At 43.8% G+C, this 20408-nt stretch overlaps 1 protein-coding gene across 1 annotated transcript in view; it reads left to right on the top strand.

Moving 5' to 3' along the window:
- Window positions 1–20408, top strand: part of KALRN (kalirin RhoGEF kinase) — a 1228991-nt gene that overhangs the window by 1194913 nt on the left and 13670 nt on the right. The window contains exons 54-55 of the mRNA XM_088460751.1: window positions 16347–16468; window positions 19454–19585. Of these exons, the coding sequence (XP_088316877.1) occupies window positions 16347–16468; window positions 19454–19585 (254 nt within the window). The remainder of the gene's footprint in view (window positions 1–16346; window positions 16469–19453; window positions 19586–20408) is intronic.

Below are 20408 nucleotides of genomic sequence, written 5' to 3' on the forward strand. Positions count from 1 at the left end.
TTTGACATGCTTGAGGAAGAACGTTGGGAAAACAATACCAACTGAGCCATCCCACATTCCTCTGACAGACAGACCCTTTCAGGTAATACAAATTGATTTCATTCAATTACCACCCTGCAGGAACCTCAAGTATGTATTAGTTTGTACAGATGTATTTTCTAACTGGGTAGAGGCATACCCAGCTGCCACTAATACTGCTGCGTTCACTGCTAAAAAGATTGTACAGGAGTTTGTATGCAGATACGGTATCCCTAGAATTATTGAAAGTGATAGGGGTACTCATTTCACAGGTGACGTCTTCCAGAATATGTGTAAGTTGATGGGTATTAATAGTAAACTTCACACCCCCTACCGACCCCAGGCCAGTGCTAAGGTGGAGAGGGTAAACATTACTATTAAGACTAAATTGAGTAAGATCATGGCAGAAACTGGACTGGGATGGCCAGAAGCATTACCGCTAGTCCTTCATAGCATCAGGACAACTCCTAGACCCCCTCTTAATCTGTTTGGTAGGCAACCTCATTTGATTGCAAGTCAATAGGAAGATTTGAAGAGTAACAATGAGGTTACTGTGAAGTATCTTATAACAATGAGTAAACCGTTGAAACAGCAGCAGCAGAAAATTAAATTGTTGTCACCTGATATGCCAGAAACAAACTGTCATGATGTCAAACCTGGAGAAATTATGATCAGAAATTTCTTACGTTCAGGTTGTCTAACAGATCGGTGGGAAGGTCCGTATCAAGTTTTGCTGACTATTACAACTTCCTTGAAAGTAACAGAGAGATACCTGGTCCATTCCACTCACTGCAGAAAGGTCAACCAACCAGTGGAAATACAAGGCGGAATCGAGGCAGATAACGTAGACCTGTCAATCGCGAGCTTGTTCCGGGAGAGTTAAAGACTGCTGTGAGATAACCTGAGCTAGGGAAATTTGCAGCCCAGTGTTCCAGCAATGGAGTGGCGGGCTGGGTTTGTGTTCTTACTTTCTTCCACAGTTCTCATGATCCTTGTTTGGTTCGGGAGGTCCTGTTTCTGTAACGGTGGGCAGATGATGGAGAGAGAGGTCGATGGTGATATTGATGGCGTGGAGTCGGGAAAAGGAGTGTTAAACCAATCGGGGGAGTATCTGACCAAACCCAGTACAGTAATTGCTAAGAGATCTGTTATTTTGGAAACTCAGAGACAGTGTGAAGGTCTATTGTCTGAGGACTATTGTATTTGTGAGTGTTGGGTGTGCTCTCACGTGCCTCAGGGACAACATAATGTAGGGTTAGTGCCATTTCTATTAAATGTTTCTGAGGTTTTAGAATTGCAATGAGGGGAGGCACTGGATGGAAAATTTCTTATGTCCAAACCACCTCATTTTAAACTCCACCAGTATCAAGTAGATAGATCACTTTTGTGTTTGAACTTCACCAACTTCAACAAACCAGGAAGTTGGGAAGTGACTGAAAATAACCATACGATGACCTTCTCACTAAGAGCTGATAATGAACCTATTAATTTTGAACATTTATGTTCCATTAGATTAGGTGGGAGACATTCCGGTATAAATATACACTTAGTTCCACCGAGGAAATGGTTGGTAGGGTACCAGAAGGGTACTGTGCCAAGGTTATACAACCAGAAACTTGTATGAACATTCTATTCCTTACATTCTCCCTGATGATGTATATTTTATATGTGGAAGGAAAGTGTATAAGTGGCTCTCTCCGAGTGCAGAAGGGTTATGCTACCTAGGAAGAGTAGTTCCAGAGGTTATGACCCTTACACATGGTGAAATGCTTGGTATCCATAAAAACACACCATCTCCATATCTTCATATGCATTATGAACACCGTGACAAGAGAAACATGATACCTGCTGACATACATGCAGCTACACAGTTGATTAGTGAAACAACTGGCTTTCAAGTTTTAGTAGCATTGGATCCCACCAGGATCGCTCGGGGTACTCTAAATTTCAGATATATTCAAGAGCTTGCTAAATTAATAGATAATGTCACCGAGATGTATGATGACACATCAGGTATGCTGGTAGGGAGCTACAAGCTTATAAGAAAGAACTTGTGCAACATAGGCTAGTGTTAAATTATTTAACAGCTGTCACTGGATGGTACTGTATAACTTTGGCCACTCAATTTGGTGTCAAGTGCTACACGTATATCACTGATAATACTAGTGACCCCAGAGAGGTGATAGACCGGAAGATGGATGAAATTCTGCAGTTAAAATGGGAATTTTGGAAGAACCATAATGCTTCAGTGGCTGAAGTAGAGGAAAAGGTAGAAGAGTGGTTCACTTGGTTGAACCCTGTGAAATGGTTGTCCGGTCTAGGAGAATGGGTCCAGGAACTGGTTGCTACTGTGGGTAAGCTCCTGATCCTTATACTGATTGTCATCTTAGTAATTGGCTTATGTGCCAGGTGTGTTCTTAATGTATTGAAGTGTGGAAAATGTACAAGGGCGAACAGAGATACCGAGATGATGGTGGTGAGCAATGGTATTATGGATACCAAGGTCAAGGAAGAACTGTATTACAATCCTGAACTAGAATGTACCACCAGATGATGTATACATTTAGCCATGCCTAAATAATGTAAGTCCCTATCCCCTTCAAGACTTCCTTTATAGGATAGATGCATCCCCACATCTTTCCCATGATCTTCCAAGATCTGCGGTGTGCTTATAAGGATAGTTTTATGTCCCTACCAGAGACACATTATTGATGGTTTAATGACCACATTGTACCATCCCATAATATAACATTAAATAATATCCCATAGTGTAAGACTAAAAATAAAAAAATAATAAGACCAGAGTGTGATAGCGTGTTGTTTGCTATCAAAGGGTGGACTGTCAAAGCCGGATGATTGGCTGAGACCAGATCTTAAAATTAATATCGAGCGACGCCATTTTAGGTTGCCCCTGATGATGCCATCTTGCGTTGTCAGCATGAAGCCATTGTGTGTGATGCTAATATGCTATTATTAGCATCATGCGATTGCATTGCCACCGCATACTGTTTAAAATCCTCTCATACCCCATACGCACGAATACACACATATATATATATATATTATATTTATAAAGACTTCATATATTCAGTGATGACAGACATGTCTTGTGGACATGTTTGTGACAAATAATTAAGAATACACAAGGATACTGTGAGTGCTTGCTCTGCATGCAGATACAGTGTGTCTGTGACAATTGAAGTTTAACACAGACACTGATATGCTGAATGTGGATTTGGAAACAATGGTCATACGTTTAGCTATCGTTTAACAATTGTAGGCCTTGTATCCAATGCTGATGTGGTTAAGTAGAACTAACAGTTGTATTCTGGATAAACATAGGAGAGCCTTTTGTTAAAATTATCAGACTGTTTGCCAAAGCTTGCTCCATCTATGAGCAGGACAAACTCCATTGTCTGTCATTCTTTTAGTTCAGACAGAAGTAATATTAATAATAACCAGTTTGAAGCTATGAAAATAAATATATATATATATATATATACATACACACACACACACACACTTAAACGATCACATGAGTATCCACAATGCGTGCACACATATATATACAGTTGCATTTGTAAATAGAAACACACAGCGCGCCTTTTATGATGCATGTAAACACACAATGCATAATTACATATAATCATAAATATACACGCACTCATAAAAGGTTCCTGCACATTATGGTTTATATTAAAGTTATTAATTATGATGTAAAATGCATGTATTTGATATTAATGGTATACAACATGATAGACATGGCATGTTTGGTACTAAACTGACACACTGTTTATTTCCAGATATCTGAACCTATCAGCGAGGGAGTCGCATCTTGCGTTCGATGGTTATGGAATATAGGAAATTATTGGTTAGAATGTATACACTGTAATGTAGTGTCTTTATCTAGTTTAAATCAATTAAAGAAAGACAATGTAATCTGGAGAATTGGGACATACCCCTAGTGAACTGCCCTATGAACTACAGCATATTTCAAAGACCAAGAGCAAGAACCAAAGGAATTATGTTTGTCTGTCTACGTTGTTGTTATCATGATCTGTTAGGGTATATAGCCTGTGTCCCGGTCCCAGTTAGGTAGCCATTCTCTTGGATGACCACAGACCTCAGGATTGATGACTGTAACTGGGACCAGTGCGCCTGCGTATGTATCAACTGTACCTTGTTTATGTATAATCTTTTGGGCGAATTGTATTTAGATCAAGGCGTGTAACTAAATGCTTTTTATGTGAATAATAACTTTTTGTGCTTTGGAACCACATTCAAAGTCTGGAAAGCAATTATTTCTTGTGCGACTTACAACGCCAAATAGCGACATTTAGGGTGTATAGACTATTAGGTATTCATAATGTGTTATATCGGTATACGTTTAGGAAGCTGGCGGACGCAATGCTGGCCGCCGGCTTCCAGACTACTTAATCCCAGCGAGGGCTAAATGACAGGCATCTAAATCTAGACGTCTGACATTTTACCGATGCCGGGAGACTGGCGCCCGGCATCCCGATCGAAGTAATGCCAGGCGCGGACAGCTGCAGGGGGGGGGGTTAGGTTTAGGGCTCCTGGGGGGAACTTAAGGTTGGGCACCCCCCCTGGGAGGTTAGGGTTAGGCTAGGGGGAGGGATGGTTAGGGTTAGGCACCCCCCCGGGGAACTTAGGTTTAGGTGGCGGGGAAGGGGGGTTAGGTTTAGGCACTTAGAGGGAGGATTAGGGTTAGGCACCTTAAAGGAGGTTTAGGGTTAGGGGGTAAAATTAGGTTAGTTTATACTTACCTGGGGACGATCGGGATTTCCTCCTCTGTTGGGCTGCTGCTACTAAAATAGTTAATGGGCTGAAACTCCCCCTCCCTTATATACTTTCCCCTAGCTCCCCAGTTATTTTTTGAGTGCCTGTAGGAGAGGCATAAAGTTTTAGGGCTTAGGTTTTTATTTTATTTTATTCTTTTTTTTCTTTGTGATCAGGCTAGGTAGGAGCAGGCATTAAACCAGCGCCGGCAACCGTCATCTGTTTTGTTCCTGCCGCATCACACTCCTGGGCTCTAGAAGAGGGTCACCACACCTGCAGGTGCTTGCCACCCCTAATGTAGGCCCCCATTACCACTTAAACCAGCCCCATTCCTGGGACCTATGGCTCTTAAAATAACGGCACCTCCCACAGAATGCAGCGCTGGCAGCTGATGCGCGATATATGTATTTATTCAGGAATCGGAGTGCTCTATTAGACCTCTGGTTTCCACCAAGGGTGAGCCAGAGTAACAGTAACCAATACCTTACCTTCAGAAGATGGTGGCTACCATCTTGCCCACACTCCCAGAAGCTGGTGGGCTGTGCTTCCGGGTCAGGTGACTTCGACTGCATCCTGAGCTGATTCAAAGGGCAGAGCCAGCTGAAGTATGCTCCACGCTGTGCTGCTACTGTGACTGGAAGCTGAAGAGTTTGGTATTGTTAAACTGAAACTAAAAAGACAATGAGAGGCTTTAGACCTCACAAGCAGAGAGCGCTGTTCAATTAATTGAGATTTGATTATTTTATTATTAATATATCATAAAAAACTCAATTTCATAAATGAACATTCAATTGTGCTAGCATAGTTAATACACATAAAACAAGATACAATGAATCAATAATAATAACGAGCCTTGTTAAAAAAAAGTGCATAATTCATATAGGTATTAGACTATATTCCAAATATTATGGACACATAGAAACTTCCTTCCCCTACTAGCAGCAAAAAACTTTATATCCCAGGGAGCAGTTTTGTATTCCAAAATTCAGTGGACAATTATTTATAAATGACCAAAATCTGGCAGCATTCCTTTGATGGCTGGTTAGTATCCCTGAAGCAGATCGTAGGTAGCTTTTCCTAAGAAGCGATTAGTAAAATTAAAATGTCCCAGAAAAATAATACCAAACAGTTCATGCTTTTATAGATGGTTAGTAAAGCATTTTTTTTAAAAAGGTTAATAAGCACTTTTTCAACTTCACAGTATTGTTAGTAAATGGAGTTTATGCAATCTGTGACATGTAGCTTTTAGGAACCATGGCCCTCATTCAGAGCCGTACGCTCTGAGCAGAGCGCACGCTCTGAATGAGGGCCGCCCTCCATAAAAATGGAGCGTCCTCCTGGACGCTCGTATAGCTGTGGGTCACCACCCACAGCCTATACGAGCGTGCAGTTTGATGGCCGCGATGGTCGTGACCATCGCGACCATCGAAACTGCGAGCCGGAGCCTGCGCTTGAGGTTTTCAACCGCAAGGCCCGGAGTGATTTTGGCTCTATCAGAGCCAAAATCACTCCCACTGACATCACTAGTGATGTCAGTGGGCTGGCTTCTGACGGGAGGCGTTCCCATGGGAACGCCCCTGTCAGGGAGGCACGCCCCCGGCACGCCCACCAAAGGGGGCGTGCTGTCAATCAACATCGACAGCACGCCCCCTTTGATCAGACACAACGAGCGAAGGAAAGTCCTTTGCTCGTTGCGTCTGGCGCATGCGCACGACGGAGCTCCCTCCGTCTTGCGCATGCTCAGTGCATAACATCGACCCACTTGCGAGCGGACAGCCGCTTGCGAGTGGGTCTGAATCAGGGCCCGTGTCTATTTAGACATATTTGATAGTCCAATTTCATTCCACCATACTTTAATTCAATGTTATATAGTGCTATTTATTATATCCTCTGCAGATATCAAAGGGACTTGTTACCACCATGCGGTACTCACTCCAAACAAATGTACTTAGCGCTAACACAATGTTTCTGTAGTTACTTTACTGCTTCCACCAGCAAGATACCGTGTGTAACGCGTTTCTCCGCCTAGTGTGCTCTCTCAGCGGCTTCCTCAGACATTTTAAAAAAATGCTTTACTAACCATCTATAAAAGCATGAACTGTTTGGCATTATTTTTATTTTATTATTTTTTGTATCTTGTTTTTATGTGTATTAACTATGCTAGCACAATTGTATTAATAATAAAATAATTGAATCTCAATCAATTCAACAGCGCTCTCTGGGCCTGATTCAGAGCCGGACGCTATTTGCGCTCGCTCGTCCAGAAAAAGGGTGCTGGCTATTTAAATTAACCGTTCACTCTTTGCGGTCTGTTCACGCCTCTATGTCTGAACGAGCGAACAAAACATGCGAACGTAATTTTGAAAAATAATGCCCCCTGGCCGCTCGCATCATACGTCATGTCCGCTATTTATTAGATTAATCGAGTACATCGGACGGCGTATGAACTGCTCGCTATTCTTGTGGTTGGTTTTTCCTACCACAATCATGCGAGCAGTTCTGACTATAAAATAACCTAGTGACGTGGTCGATGACGCTGCTTTAGTAATTATGCACACCCTTAAAACGCCCGTTTTGACCGTTTGGCACGCCTGCGTTCGGATCTCCACTCCCCGTTTTCAAGCACCTTCCCCTGTTACCACCCACAAACGCCTCAATCTGTCACTCAAAATAGCAGGCATTCGCTATTTAGCGAGCACACGATTTTCGGCCGCACTGACTGGTTCGCGCATGCGTATTAAAATCCGTACGCATGCGCAGTTGTGCGAACATCGGTCGGAACGAACGAGCGGCCGCTTACGAGCGGCTCTGAATCAGGCCCTCTGTTTGTGAGGTCTAGAGCCTCTCATTGTCTATATTGCAGAAAATAAAGGTACAACACCTTGAGCAGCAGTCCAATTGTAGATTGTACTGTCACCAGTGAGATTAGCGCCCTGTTTTATATGTATTTTTTGGTTTGAAACTAAAAAGATTGTTTTTTTGCTTGTGCATTGCTTAATTAGGGTTATTTATTTGATGTTTCTTTTTCTTTAATTATATTTTTTGTTTTCCTATTCATTTTCTCAGAAGTGCTATTAAAAAATAGGGGGAACAAACACGTTTTTTGAAGAGTAAACCATACACAGGTCTTTTTCTATGTGTGTATTATTACTAGTGGTAACAGTATGTCTGCAAAAGCTAAGCAAGGGGCTGTTCTTTTGGTGCATTATACAGTACATGTTTTAAATGTTTTGCTAAACTTCTCAAAGGGAATAAGGAGCAGGGGCTCCTTTGCATAGATTCTGAGGCAGAGTCGCTTAGTCAATGCTAGGCCAGGAATACTCCACCACAGGAGGTGTTACCACTATGGGCAAAGGTAATGGCTGAGTCCATTGCTGACTTAGCAAAATAAGTATGTGCTGTACATAGCCAGGCTGAGGTTAGTTCCTCAGTTTCTTTGGCTCTAAAGCAAGCCCCACCGTTTCAGTCTCCCTCTTTTAAGTAATCCACCAGAGTCAGGGTTATATTTACAGATGGACAGGCTTTCTAAGGTCTGTTCATCTTTGGAAGCGGTCCTGGTTCATCTGGGGCTGGTGCTCGTAAACGCCAGCCTCAACAGATGGCGCATTTCCCAGTAGAGAATGATTCGGACGGATGGGGAAGTTGTTGAAAATGACAGATTAGACTATTCTGGTTGGGAAGACAGTTCTCCAGATAGTCGGAGTCACTGAGCTCATTCAGACTATCCACCAGACATTAAAAAGGAAAAATGTTCCTCCAGCACCAGGGCCAGATTAAGGTCTGTGGGGGCCCCTGGGCACAAATCTGTGGGGGCCCCTATCAATAAAAGTTGAATAAATATATATATATATATATATGCAAATAATAAATGAATTCGGCGCCAGAACCTAAACCAATATGTAAACTGCTGGTGTATTATGCAAATGCAGGTAAAAGCCAAGGCTTAGACCTAGGGCGTCTGCTCCTATGTCAATAGTTTGTAGTGTTGGTGAATACACTACTAATCAAATTAAGAAAGGGGGTTATTGACTGTGGGCGACCAAACTGCTAGTAATGCATAGTGATATAAATAAATATATACAAAGTGCTAAGTCCAAACGTGCTTAAAAATCAACCTGGGCAAATAATTAAAATCATAAAGTGCTTTGTGCTTCAAGCAGCCTAAACATATGAAGTGCTTAGTGCAATATAATTGATTTTAGCAGCATAAACAAATAATAAGGTCCTTATTATTTGCCCTTGAGACTTACATCCAGACCCTGTCAAATCCATTTTTTCAGATAAGCTAAACTCTTCTTTTACCTCTGAAATTGATTTTATTTTTTATCGCTTATTTATTGCCTTTGGTGGTCACTCCTGATTAGGAACCACAGTGTCTATTTTTATTGTGTACATTTTATTTTTGTCAAATTCTATTAAATATATTTTTTTATGCTATTAGCCTTCTCTTATCACTGTATTTGTTTATGCTGCTAAAATCAATTATATTGCACTAAGCAATATTGCACTAAGCTGGACCTAGAGAATGGGCACATCTGCGTGTGCAATGAAAAGGGGGTGTTGGCAATGAAAATGGCACTTACAGATATGCCGGGCTGCTCCTAAGTGCTGCTATCAGTGTGAATGCGCCCGGTATCAATTCACTGGCGGCGACTGCTACACCGCAGTTTTCCCCGCCGCTGGACACTGCGACCCGCTGGTGGGGATGGCACCCGCAGGCTGTTTCAGCAGGGCGCCGCGCCGGAGGGCAGGATGCTTTTTGCCATTTAGAAATAGGGCAGGGCGGCGTGCCCCGTTAAAATAGACTAGTGGGAACGCGCTATATATATATATACATATATACACACACACACGTATGTGTATATGTGTGTATATATATATATATATATATATATATACACACACTCCAAAACTGCCGGCACTCTTGCACATTAGTTCCATCTGGCCTCATATAATCATCCAAACAATAAAAGGTCACTCCAGAGACACTGTATTGTATGCAAATAAATTCAAGTGTATTGAAAAACCTTGTCAACGTTTCAGGGCATCTGCCCTTTCGTCAGGACACACTTGCAGTGACAAACAACACTAATTCTTGCAGCTAGCTGCGTTCTTCATAGACGCGCCTGACATGCCTACTTGGATGCTGTCACCTATGTAATTCTCCACCATTCTGTCAATGATGACAGTGTCATATGCAGTGACAGTAGACATGTCAGAAATTGTTGGCAGGTCCTTCAGTCCGGACCAGATGTCCAAACTTGGTCCTGCCTCCCCTGCATCACCGCCAGCGAGTTGCTTAGGATATCTGAGTTGTTTCCTGGTAGCCCCAGTTGCTGGAGAAAATGAACAAGGAGCTATTGATGTGTCACGTTCCGCTTCAGCGGTCAGCGTTTTCACCAGCAGGTCTTTGCACCTCTGCAGGCTTGTGTCCGCCGGAAAGAGAGACACCACGTAGGCTTTAAACCTAGGATCGAGCACGGTGGCCAAAATGTAGTGGTCTGATTTCAACAGATTGACTACCCTCAAATCCTGGCAAAGCGAATGAAGGGCTTCATCCACAAGTCCCACATACCGAGCGGAATCGCTCCGACTTAGCTCCTTCACTTTCTCCTGCTGCTTCTGCAAAAGCCTGATGAGGGGAATGACCTGACTCAAGCTGGCAGTGTCTGAACTGATTTCACGTGTGGCAAGTTCAAAGGGCTGGAGAACCTTGCACAACATGGAAATCATTCTCCACTGCGCTTGAGTCAGGTGCATACCCCCTCCTTTGCCAATGTCATAGGTGGATGTATAGGCTTGAATGGCCTTTTGCTGCTCCTCCATCCTCTGAAGCATATAGAGGGTTGAGTTCCACCGCGTCACAACCTCTTGCTTTAGGTGATGGCAGGGCAGGTTCAAGAGTGTTTGCTAGCACCCTAGTCTTCGGCACGTAGTTGCTGAATGGCGAAAGTGGCCAGAAATTTTTCGGACCACCCAAAGCGTCTCCTGCACACCCTTGTCGTTTTTCAGAAAATTATGCACCACCAAATTTATTGTGTGAGCAAAACATGGGATGTGCTGGAATTTGCCCAGATGTAATGCCCGCACAATATTGGTGGCGTTGTCAGATAAACCATTGGGCGATGATTTCCCTCAGTTTCTCTAAGAGGTTGTCGGCGGTGTGCCTCTTACTGAAACCGGTGATACACAGCGTAGCCTGCCTTGGAACGAGCTGGCATTTCTGAGATGCTGCTACTGGTGATGCTGCTGTTGTTGCTGCGTAAGGCGATACATCTACCCAGTGGGCTGTCACAGACATATAGGCGCTCATTCAGAGTCGATCGCTAGATACAAGCGGTCACTCTGAATGAGGGCGGCCGCATGTGATGTGAAGTGCGGCCTCCTGGTCGCTAGCTAAGCTGAGGGTTACCACCCACAGCTCTAGCGTGCGACCAGGTTGATGGTCGCGTTGGTCAGGACCATTGCGACCATCGGGGCTTGCGACGAGACCCTAAGGTTGGGTCTCGGCAAGCGCAAGCCCCCAGGGAGCTTCCTGCTCTGATCGAGCAGGAAGCTCCCCACTGACATCATTGCTGATATCAGTGGGGCCGCCCCCAAACAGCAAGCGTTCCGTAAGGAACGCCTCCGTTTGGCCGGCTACCCCCCCTGCCCGGGGTTATTATTCCAATCTGTTTTAATTTAGAAGCCCGACGGGTTCCACTGGCCTATTCTGAATCTGAAATCCCTGAACAGATTTATCCATGTGCCCAAGTTTCGTATGGAAACTCTTCCGTCAATTATTCTGGCAATGGAACCTGGGGATTTTATGGTGTCCCTGGACATTCAAGATGCGTATCTGCATGTGCCTATTATGCCATTCCACCAAAGGTTTCTATGGTTTGCTGTTCTGCAGCAACATTTCCAATTTCAAGCACTGCCCTTTGGTCTGTCAATGGCACCTCAGGTCTTTACCAAAATAATGGTAGTGATGATGGTCCACCTCAGGCATCAGAGAATCAGAATACTGCCATACTTGGAGGACCTCCTGATATTGGCACAGTCTCCAGCTGTGTTACAAAATCATCTCAGACTGACCATTGCCTGCCTACAGATGCACGGCTGGATCATCAATTGGAAAAAGTTTTCTCTTTCTCCAATACAGTGGATTGTACATCTAGGTGCACTCCTGGATTCTCTGGCAGAAAGGATATTTCTGCCAAAATAAAAGATTTTGGTCCTCCAATTATGTATGTACAAATTTCTCCACAATCGGAGGGTATCTATCCACGCAGCGATGCAGGCTCTGGGGTCCATGGTATCCACCTTCCACATGGTGGAATATGCTCAATTGCACTCCAGGCCGCTGCAACAACGCTCTCATGGTGGCTGCAAATGTCTCATCTGGACAAGGGTCACCCCCTTCTGGATACCAGTTTGGGTGCTCCTCACCATGGATGCCAGCCTCTGTGGATGGGGCGCAGTGACAGGTCATCATACTTTTCAGGGAAGATGGACAACCCAGGAAAGTCACCTGTCCATAAACATCCTGGAACTTTGTGCAGTATACAAGGTGCTCAATCTGGCACAAGACCTGCTTCAAGGCAGGCCAGTCCAGATCCAGTCCGACAACGCGACCGCAGTAGAATACTACAACCATCGGGGAAACACGCGAAGTCAGGCAGCCATAAGGGAAGTAACAAACATTCTGGTCTGGGCAGAATGTCATCTTCCTGTAATCTCGGCAGTTTTCATTCCAGGAGTCCTCAACTGGGAAGCGTACTTCCTAAATCACCAGGATATACACGCCGGAGAATGGGCTCTCCACCCGGATGTCTTTCAGCTCTTGGTGGACAAATGGGGACTGCCAGAAGTAGACCTCATGGCCTCAGGTCACAACCACAAGGTCCCCAGGTACGGGTCCAGGACTAGAGATCCCTCAGCTTACTTCATGGATGCTCTGGCAGTGAAGTTGGACTTCAAACTAGAGTACCTCTTTCCTCCAATCTCCCTCCTCTCAAGGGTCCTCAGAATATTCAAGCAGGAAGGCGGCACAGTAATACTAATAGCTCATGCTTGGCCCAGGCGCCATTGGTTCACCAACTTACAGAGTCTATCAATAGACACTCCGTTTCCACTTCCTCTATGGCTGGATCTGTAAGCGCAGGGTTCCTGCCTGCATCCGGACTGACCCCGTCTGTCTTTGACAGCGTGGCTCTTGAGTCTTCCACCTTAAGAGCCAGAGTTTTTAATAGCTCTGTAATTCAGATGTTGCTTAGGGCACGAATGCCTTCATCGCATTTATTACAGAGTTTGGCATTCTTTTTTTCAATGGTGTTCTCACAGAAAATTTTACCCTATGATTTTTAGGGTTTCCCGGGTTCTTGCTTCTCTCCAGGCGGGGTTAGACCTTTTGTCTCCACCTGGCCACCCTGAGAGTTCAGGTGTCTGTGCTGTCAGTTTGGTTCCAGCATAGGATATGTAAAAAATGCACATACCCAATAACTCACGCACATCTCACATATGACGGTATTTCTTAGATGCGCATTTTTTACACGTTATGAGAAACTGATTCATTGCCGAAGTTGTAATATCTAGGAATTTATTTTCACCATTAGATGTCTAATGCTTTAATATAATAGTTGATTAATCGCAACACCTGATGCTTTACTTTAATTATCTGATATAAGAATTAAGTGTTTAATTAGCATTATTACCTATTATTTTCACCTTTTATATATTTTTTTATATGTATTGAATTGAGCAAACTTATTTGTGTTATTATTTTATGTCTATTTAGGGGTGACTAGAACCAATTCTTTACCCATATTCTAGTCAGGTTACCCCATTATTTTATAAGGATAATAAAATAAAGGTTATATTTTAAAATTATAGTTACAACAATTTAACAATAATTTATTGAGTAATTTATTTTATTTCCCCTCACTTCCACTAACAGTAGGAGTTCCCCAAGGTTCTGTTCTGGGACCTCTCCTTTTCTCCCTATATACGTCCTCTTTAGGTGAACTCAAACTCTTTTGACCTCCAATATCATCTCTATGCTGATGATACTCAAATTTACCTTTCCACCCCTGAGCTCTCCCCCTCGCTCCTTACCCGTATCTCCAACTGTCTCTCTGCTGTCTCTTCATGGATGTCCCAGCGCTTTCTTAAACTTAACATGTCTAAGACTGAGCTGATAATCTTCCCACCGTTTTCCACTACCTCACTTCCCACAAATTCATTATCTATTGATGGCACAACTATCTCCTCTAACCCCAAAGTGTGCTGTATTGGAGTTATCTTAGACTCCTCCCTTTCCTTTAAACCACACATTCAGCACCTCTCGCAGTCCTGCCGTTTCCACCTAAAAAATATCTCCAGGATTAGACCCTTCCTCACCCAGGATGCCACTAAAACCCTCACCCACTCACTGGTCATCTCCAGATTGGACTACTGTAACCTTCTCCTAGCTGGCCTCCCAGTCTCTCACCTCTCTCCACTACAATCGGTTCTCAATGCTGTTGTTCGGCTCATCTTCCTCTCCAGACGTTCTATATCTGCTTCCCCTCTCCTTCAAGCCCTACACTGGCTCCCCTTCCCCTTCAGATGCAAATTCAAGGTTCTTACACTCGCCTACAAAGCCCTCACAAAATCCTTTTCCACATACATTTCTGACCTTCTATACCTTCACACTCCTGCCCGACCACATGCTGCCTCTCTTGCCAACTGATTACTTCCTCCCACTCCCGCATCCAAGATTTTGCCTGTGCTGCTCCCTACCTTTGTAACGCTCTCCCTCTCCCTATCAGGCTCTCCACCTATCTACAAATCTTAAAATGGGCTCTCAAGACCCACTACTTCATCAAGTCCTTCCAGCTCTTATCCTAACCCACTTCATGCTCTTTCCTCCCTGTCTTGCTTTTCTGTGTCACGCCTGTCTGTCTGCCCCTCCCCTTTAGAATGTAAGCTCTCACGAGCAGGAACCTCTTCCCTCATATGCTTCTCTTTACATTTTCTTCTACTCCTTACTCCCCATAAGAGCACCTAACATGTGACTGCCAAATCCCTGCTGCTTATTGTGAGTGCTTTAATCACTATTGCAGCAATATATATAAATTGTGTCCTTGTCCTGCACTATAATGTACTGTAAGTTACTTGTTAGTTTTATGTACTATGTAAGGCGCTGTGGAACACATGTGGCGCCATATAAAAATACAAGATAATAATAATAATTGAAACAGTATGCCCCAAACAAAGACTTTTCTTTTTTGTGTCTTTTTTGGCCTTGGCTGATGCACAAACATATTTGAGCATTTATATTGATTCTTGGGAGCACCTCCAGCCATAGTAAACAATAAATGATGATTAGATACATGTTGGTTGTATATGCTGGTTGATAATCATTGTTGAAAAAGAGTTTTTTATTCTGTGGGGGATTTCTTTTCTTTTTCTGAACTTTTTAATGAAAGCAGTATTGTGCTTACAGCCACCTTATGTTCCACCTCTTCCACCATGGACCCTTAGTTTTGGCTGCTCTTCAGCTAGCTCCTTTTGAGCCACTAGAGACAGAGGAATTAAGGTGGTTAACTTGGAAGGTAGTTTATTCTTTTTGGGATTTTTTCAGCTTGGAGGGTCTCTGAGTTGGCAGACAGTTTCTCCCATTTGATTTTCCATGTGGACCGGGCAGATCTCCATACTCAGCCGTCCTTTATTGCTAGTGTGGTTGCACATTTTCTCCTGAATTAGGAAACTGTTGTTCCAGTCTTTCATCCATCTGATCAGAAAATCCCCTCCAATTTATGGATGTGGTCAGAGCATTCCGTACATAGGACTGCTGCTTTGCATAAGATTAGTGCTTTATGACACTCATATGAGAGGCTGGATAGTGTAAAAGCATTTTATTGTTCGTTGGATTACTTCAACCATCAGACAGGCCTGTGTAGTCATGGGCGAGTCTATTCCTGATCCCATTCGAGCACATTTGACTTGGGCTGTGAGTACTTCTTGGGCAGCTAGGGAGGGTTCCTCGGTTGAACATCTATTCAAGGCGGCCGCCTAGTCTGCAGTGCACATATAGTTCTCACACATTTGTGGCTAAGAATGCAAGTTTTTCTTGCAAGGTTTTGCATACAGCACTGCCTATGCGTGATTCCCCTCCCTCTTTAGGCTTGCTTTGAGAAGTCCCAGCATCAATGTCCCCCAGATAAGAACGAAAGAGTAAAGAGGATTTTCTTGTTACTCACTATAAAATCAATTTCTCTGAGTCCAATCTGGGGAACACTAAGTTTACTACCTGGTGTGTGCTATGATTTATATTTTGTTTTTTCTTCTTCACTATTTTCCTCATTTGGTCTTGCTAGTCAGATAACTGAGGAGCTAGGGGGAGGGGAGAGTATATAAGGTATGGGGAATTTCAGCCCATTAACTATTTTAGTTGCTACTCCTCAGCCTCTCTCTCATATCCCAGCATCAGTGTTCCCCAGATTGGACTTGAGGAGTTGATGTGATGTGAGTAACAAGAAAAACCTTTTTTTTTCTGCACATAGTGAGGCTGGAGACATCAAGCTGAAGATTTGCAACTTAATGCCTCAGGACAGTGGGATCTATACCTGCGTAGCCACAAATGAGCTTGGTTCAGCCTCAACGTCTGCCACTATCAAAGTTCAAGGTACATAAGAGACAAATATAGACATACATATGGGCATATACAGTCTTAAAGGCAACACTAGTGAAAATAAGTTAGTTTTAAATCTCTTAAAATAAATGTAATCTCCCCAGACATTATTTTATGTAACTAACATGATTTTTACGATGTTTAATAAAAATGGGCTGAACGCCCAGCCATTTTGTTTTACTTTGGGCAGTATAGGTTCTTAAAGCCCTGTCTTAATGTCAACAGTTGAACATATGCCCAATGCTTCCACTAACTATCTCTAACATATATGCATATGTGAGAGATATGAGCAGCTATTTTGGTCACCTGAAGCCTCTGACATATTTTTGATCTCCAGAAAAAAAGGGATTTTCCCTCCAGCACACTGCAGCAATATCAACAAAAATACTTGAATCCTACATGATAATAGAAATTCAGAGGTATTAGTAGCATACATTTGCAAATATATGATTAAGCGCCGGGCCAATGTCAAGGCTCCTCTATACCGGCATCCCTAACATTAAGGGGTTCACGTCCGAGGCGCAGGGCACCCCAAAATAATACAGCCAAGGACCATCCCCAGGGCATCATGTGAAAAATGGAAAAAAGGTGATAGTGATCTGTAAAGTATAGATGTGTAAAGATAATCAATAAGTGTTAATATAATAAGAATTTAAATTACATAAATAATGAACTAACAAATAGAAAGGTGATGAAATAGTATCTATGTGAATTAAATGGTGATGCCCCGAAAAAGTCCCATATCTCTTGATCTGCAATAAAACTATTGCTGGAGATAGTGTCTAATACAAGCATATTTTAGATACGGGATGGGTACAGGATGCCGGTGCTCAGGATCCCGGCGGTCAGAATGCTGACATCGGCATCCCGACAGGGTTAGGATACCGACACCTGTTGGTTGGTATCCTAACCCTCCCCCTTTCCCTACCCCTAACACTCCCCTCCTGGTGCCTGATCCTAACCCCCCTCCTAGTGCCTAAATCTAACCTCCCCCTCTCCGCACCCTAAATCTAACCTTCCCCTCTTAGTGCTTAACATTAACCCTCCCACTAGTGCCTAACTCTAATACTATCCCCCCAACCCCGCTACTTACCTTTAGGATTCCGGCGGTCGGGATGCCAGTGCTGGGATTCTGACAGATGATGGTATTCCAGCGCCGGCATTCTGACTACTGGAATTCCAGTGGGTGAGAATATCTTGACCGCATCCATTTAGAAACAAGCCTATATATTTTGATGGTTTGGCATTCTCAATAAAAGCCCATAAGAACAACTATTCTTTTGAAATTAAAACAACAAATCTGAATTACAGCTACATGATTGCTGGCTTGAATGATTTACTTTGGACTCCACAATCATGTCAGTGGCTTCAGTTAGTAATAATTATACACTGCTCAAAAAAATACAGGGAACACTTAAACAACACCATGTAACTCCAAGTCATTCACACTTCTGTGAAATCAAACTGTCCACTTAGGAAGCAACATTGATTGACAATCAATTTCACATGCTGTTGTGCAAATGGAATAGACAACAGGTGGAAATTATAGGCAATTAGCAAGACACCCCCAATAAAGGAGTGGTTCTGCAGGTGGTGACCACAGACCACTTCTCAGTTCCTATGCTTTTTGGCTGAAGTTTTGGTCACTTTTGAATGCTGGCGGTGCTTTCACTCTAGTGGTAGCATGAGACGGAGTCTACAACCCACACAAGTGGCTCAGGTAGTGCAACTCATCCAGGATGGCACATCAATGGGAGCTGTGGCAAGAAGGTTTGCTGTGTCTGTCAGCGTAATGTCCAGAGCATGGAGGTGCTACCAAGAGACAGGAGACGTGGAGGAGGCCGTAGGAGGGCAACAACCCAGCAGCAGGACCGCTACCTCTGACTTTGTGCAAGGAGGAACAGGAGGAGCACTGCCAGAGCCCTGCAAAATGACCTCCAGCAGGCCACAAATGTGCATGTGTCTGCTCAAACAGTCAGAAACAGACTCCATGAGGGTGGTATGAGGGCCCGACATCCACAGGTGGGGGTTGTACTTACAGCCCAACACTGTGCCGGACGTTTCGCATTTGCCAGGGAACACCAAGATTGGCAAATTCACCACTGACAGGGTCTGGAGACGTCAAGGAGAACGTTCTGCTGCCTGCAACATCCTCCAGCATGACAGGTTTGGCAGTGGGTCAGTAATGGTGTGGGGTGGCATTTCTTTGGGGGGACGCACAGCCCTCCATGTGCTCGCTAGAGGTAGCCTGACTGCCATTAGGTACCGAGATGAGATCCTCAGACCCCTTGTGAGACCATATGCTGGTGCGGTTGGCCCTGGGTTCCTCCTAATGCAAGACAATGCTAGACCTCATGTGGCTCGAGTGTGTGAGCAGTTCCTGCAAGACGAAGGCATTGATGCTATGGACTGCCCCCCCCGTTCCCCAGACCTGAATCCAATTGAGCACATCTGGGACGTCATGTCTCGCTCCATCCACCAACGCCACGTTGCACCACAGACTGTCGAGGAGTTGGCAGATGCTTTAGTCCAGGTCTGGGAGGAGATCCCTCAGGAGTCCATCCGCCATCCTCTTCAGGAACATGCCCAGGTGTTGTAGGGAGGTCATACAGGCACGTGGAGGCCACACACACTACTGAGCCTCAGTTTGACTTGTTTTAAGGATAATACATCAAAGTTGGAGCAGCCTGTAGTGTGTTTTTCCACTTTAATTTTGAGTGTGGCTCCAAAACCAGACCTCCATGGGTTAATAAATTTGATTTCCAATGATAATTTTTGTGTGATTTTGTTGTCAGCACATTCAGCTATGTAAAGAACAAAGTATTTAATAAGAATATTTCATTCATTCAGATCTAGGATGTGTTATTTTAGTCTTCCCTTTATTTTTTTGAGCAGTGTATAATGTAGAAAACCCATTTAAGGCTGATAATTTAAACCCTCAATCTCTGTAAGCCTCCTGCTACCCTCATCCCATTATAGGTGTCCCTGGAGCCCCTAGCCAGCCCATCGCTCAGGAAAGGAGCAGTTCCTCCGTCATTCTCCACTGGCTTCCACCTTCCAGCACAGGGAACTGCACCATCTCTGGCTACACTGTGGAGTACAAGGATAAAGGTAGAGTGGGGTTGAGGGCCTAATATTTTATATTTACGTGGCTGAGTGTTTTTTTGCTACTGCGCATACAAGTAAAGTCCAGAAATCTCTTACTCCACACACGCAAACCAATGTGTGCGATACAGTTCGTAATTTCATATGGAATCGCTAACACTTGAGAAGAGTGGGTGTATCAAGGTGAAGACTGGGATGTGACATAAAGTTATCAGAAAAGGTAAATTTCATGGGTGTGTTAGGGGAGTGTGACGAGGGTGTCTGGGACACTGCTGTGTTCCAAATCATAATTACAATACTTCAGAGGTCATGTTTATTTGGATTTGAGGAAAGTAGTTCGAATAGACCCTAGGTTACCGCAAATGTTAATGATGTGGCAGATGTTGTGTTGATGTTGGTGTGTCTACAAACTCCATCACAAATACACAGACCACACAGCCTGAAGTGGGCGTCTCTCTGCTGGTACACCGCATTGCACAGTGGAGCACAAAGGAAGGGCTGAGATTATCATTCGCATATTCCCTCAACAACTATTGCGAAAGCGACTATGACCACGGCTGCATTAACAACCGTCTCTGAATCAGGACCTGAGTATGCCAATACATGTATACAGTAAGTTTGTGTACAGATATGTCCACATACATCTATCCTTCTTGCACCACAAGTCACGCTACACATAACGCATGAGTGTCGTGTGACTTGGTAGCGCCGAGCGTCTTTCCGTGCGACTTTTTGCCTTCTAGGTCATCTTATTCATACAGCTGTGTGAATAGAAAGCACAGGCAGCTTCTACTGATTAAAATGATATGTGGCATGCCCAGGGCTTAAA

Source organism: Taudactylus pleione, unplaced genomic scaffold, assembly GCF_031769625.1.
Source record: "Taudactylus pleione unplaced genomic scaffold, aTauple2 ptg000977l, whole genome shotgun sequence".
NCBI classification, from domain to species: Eukaryota; Metazoa; Chordata; class Amphibia; order Anura; family Myobatrachidae; genus Taudactylus; species Taudactylus pleione.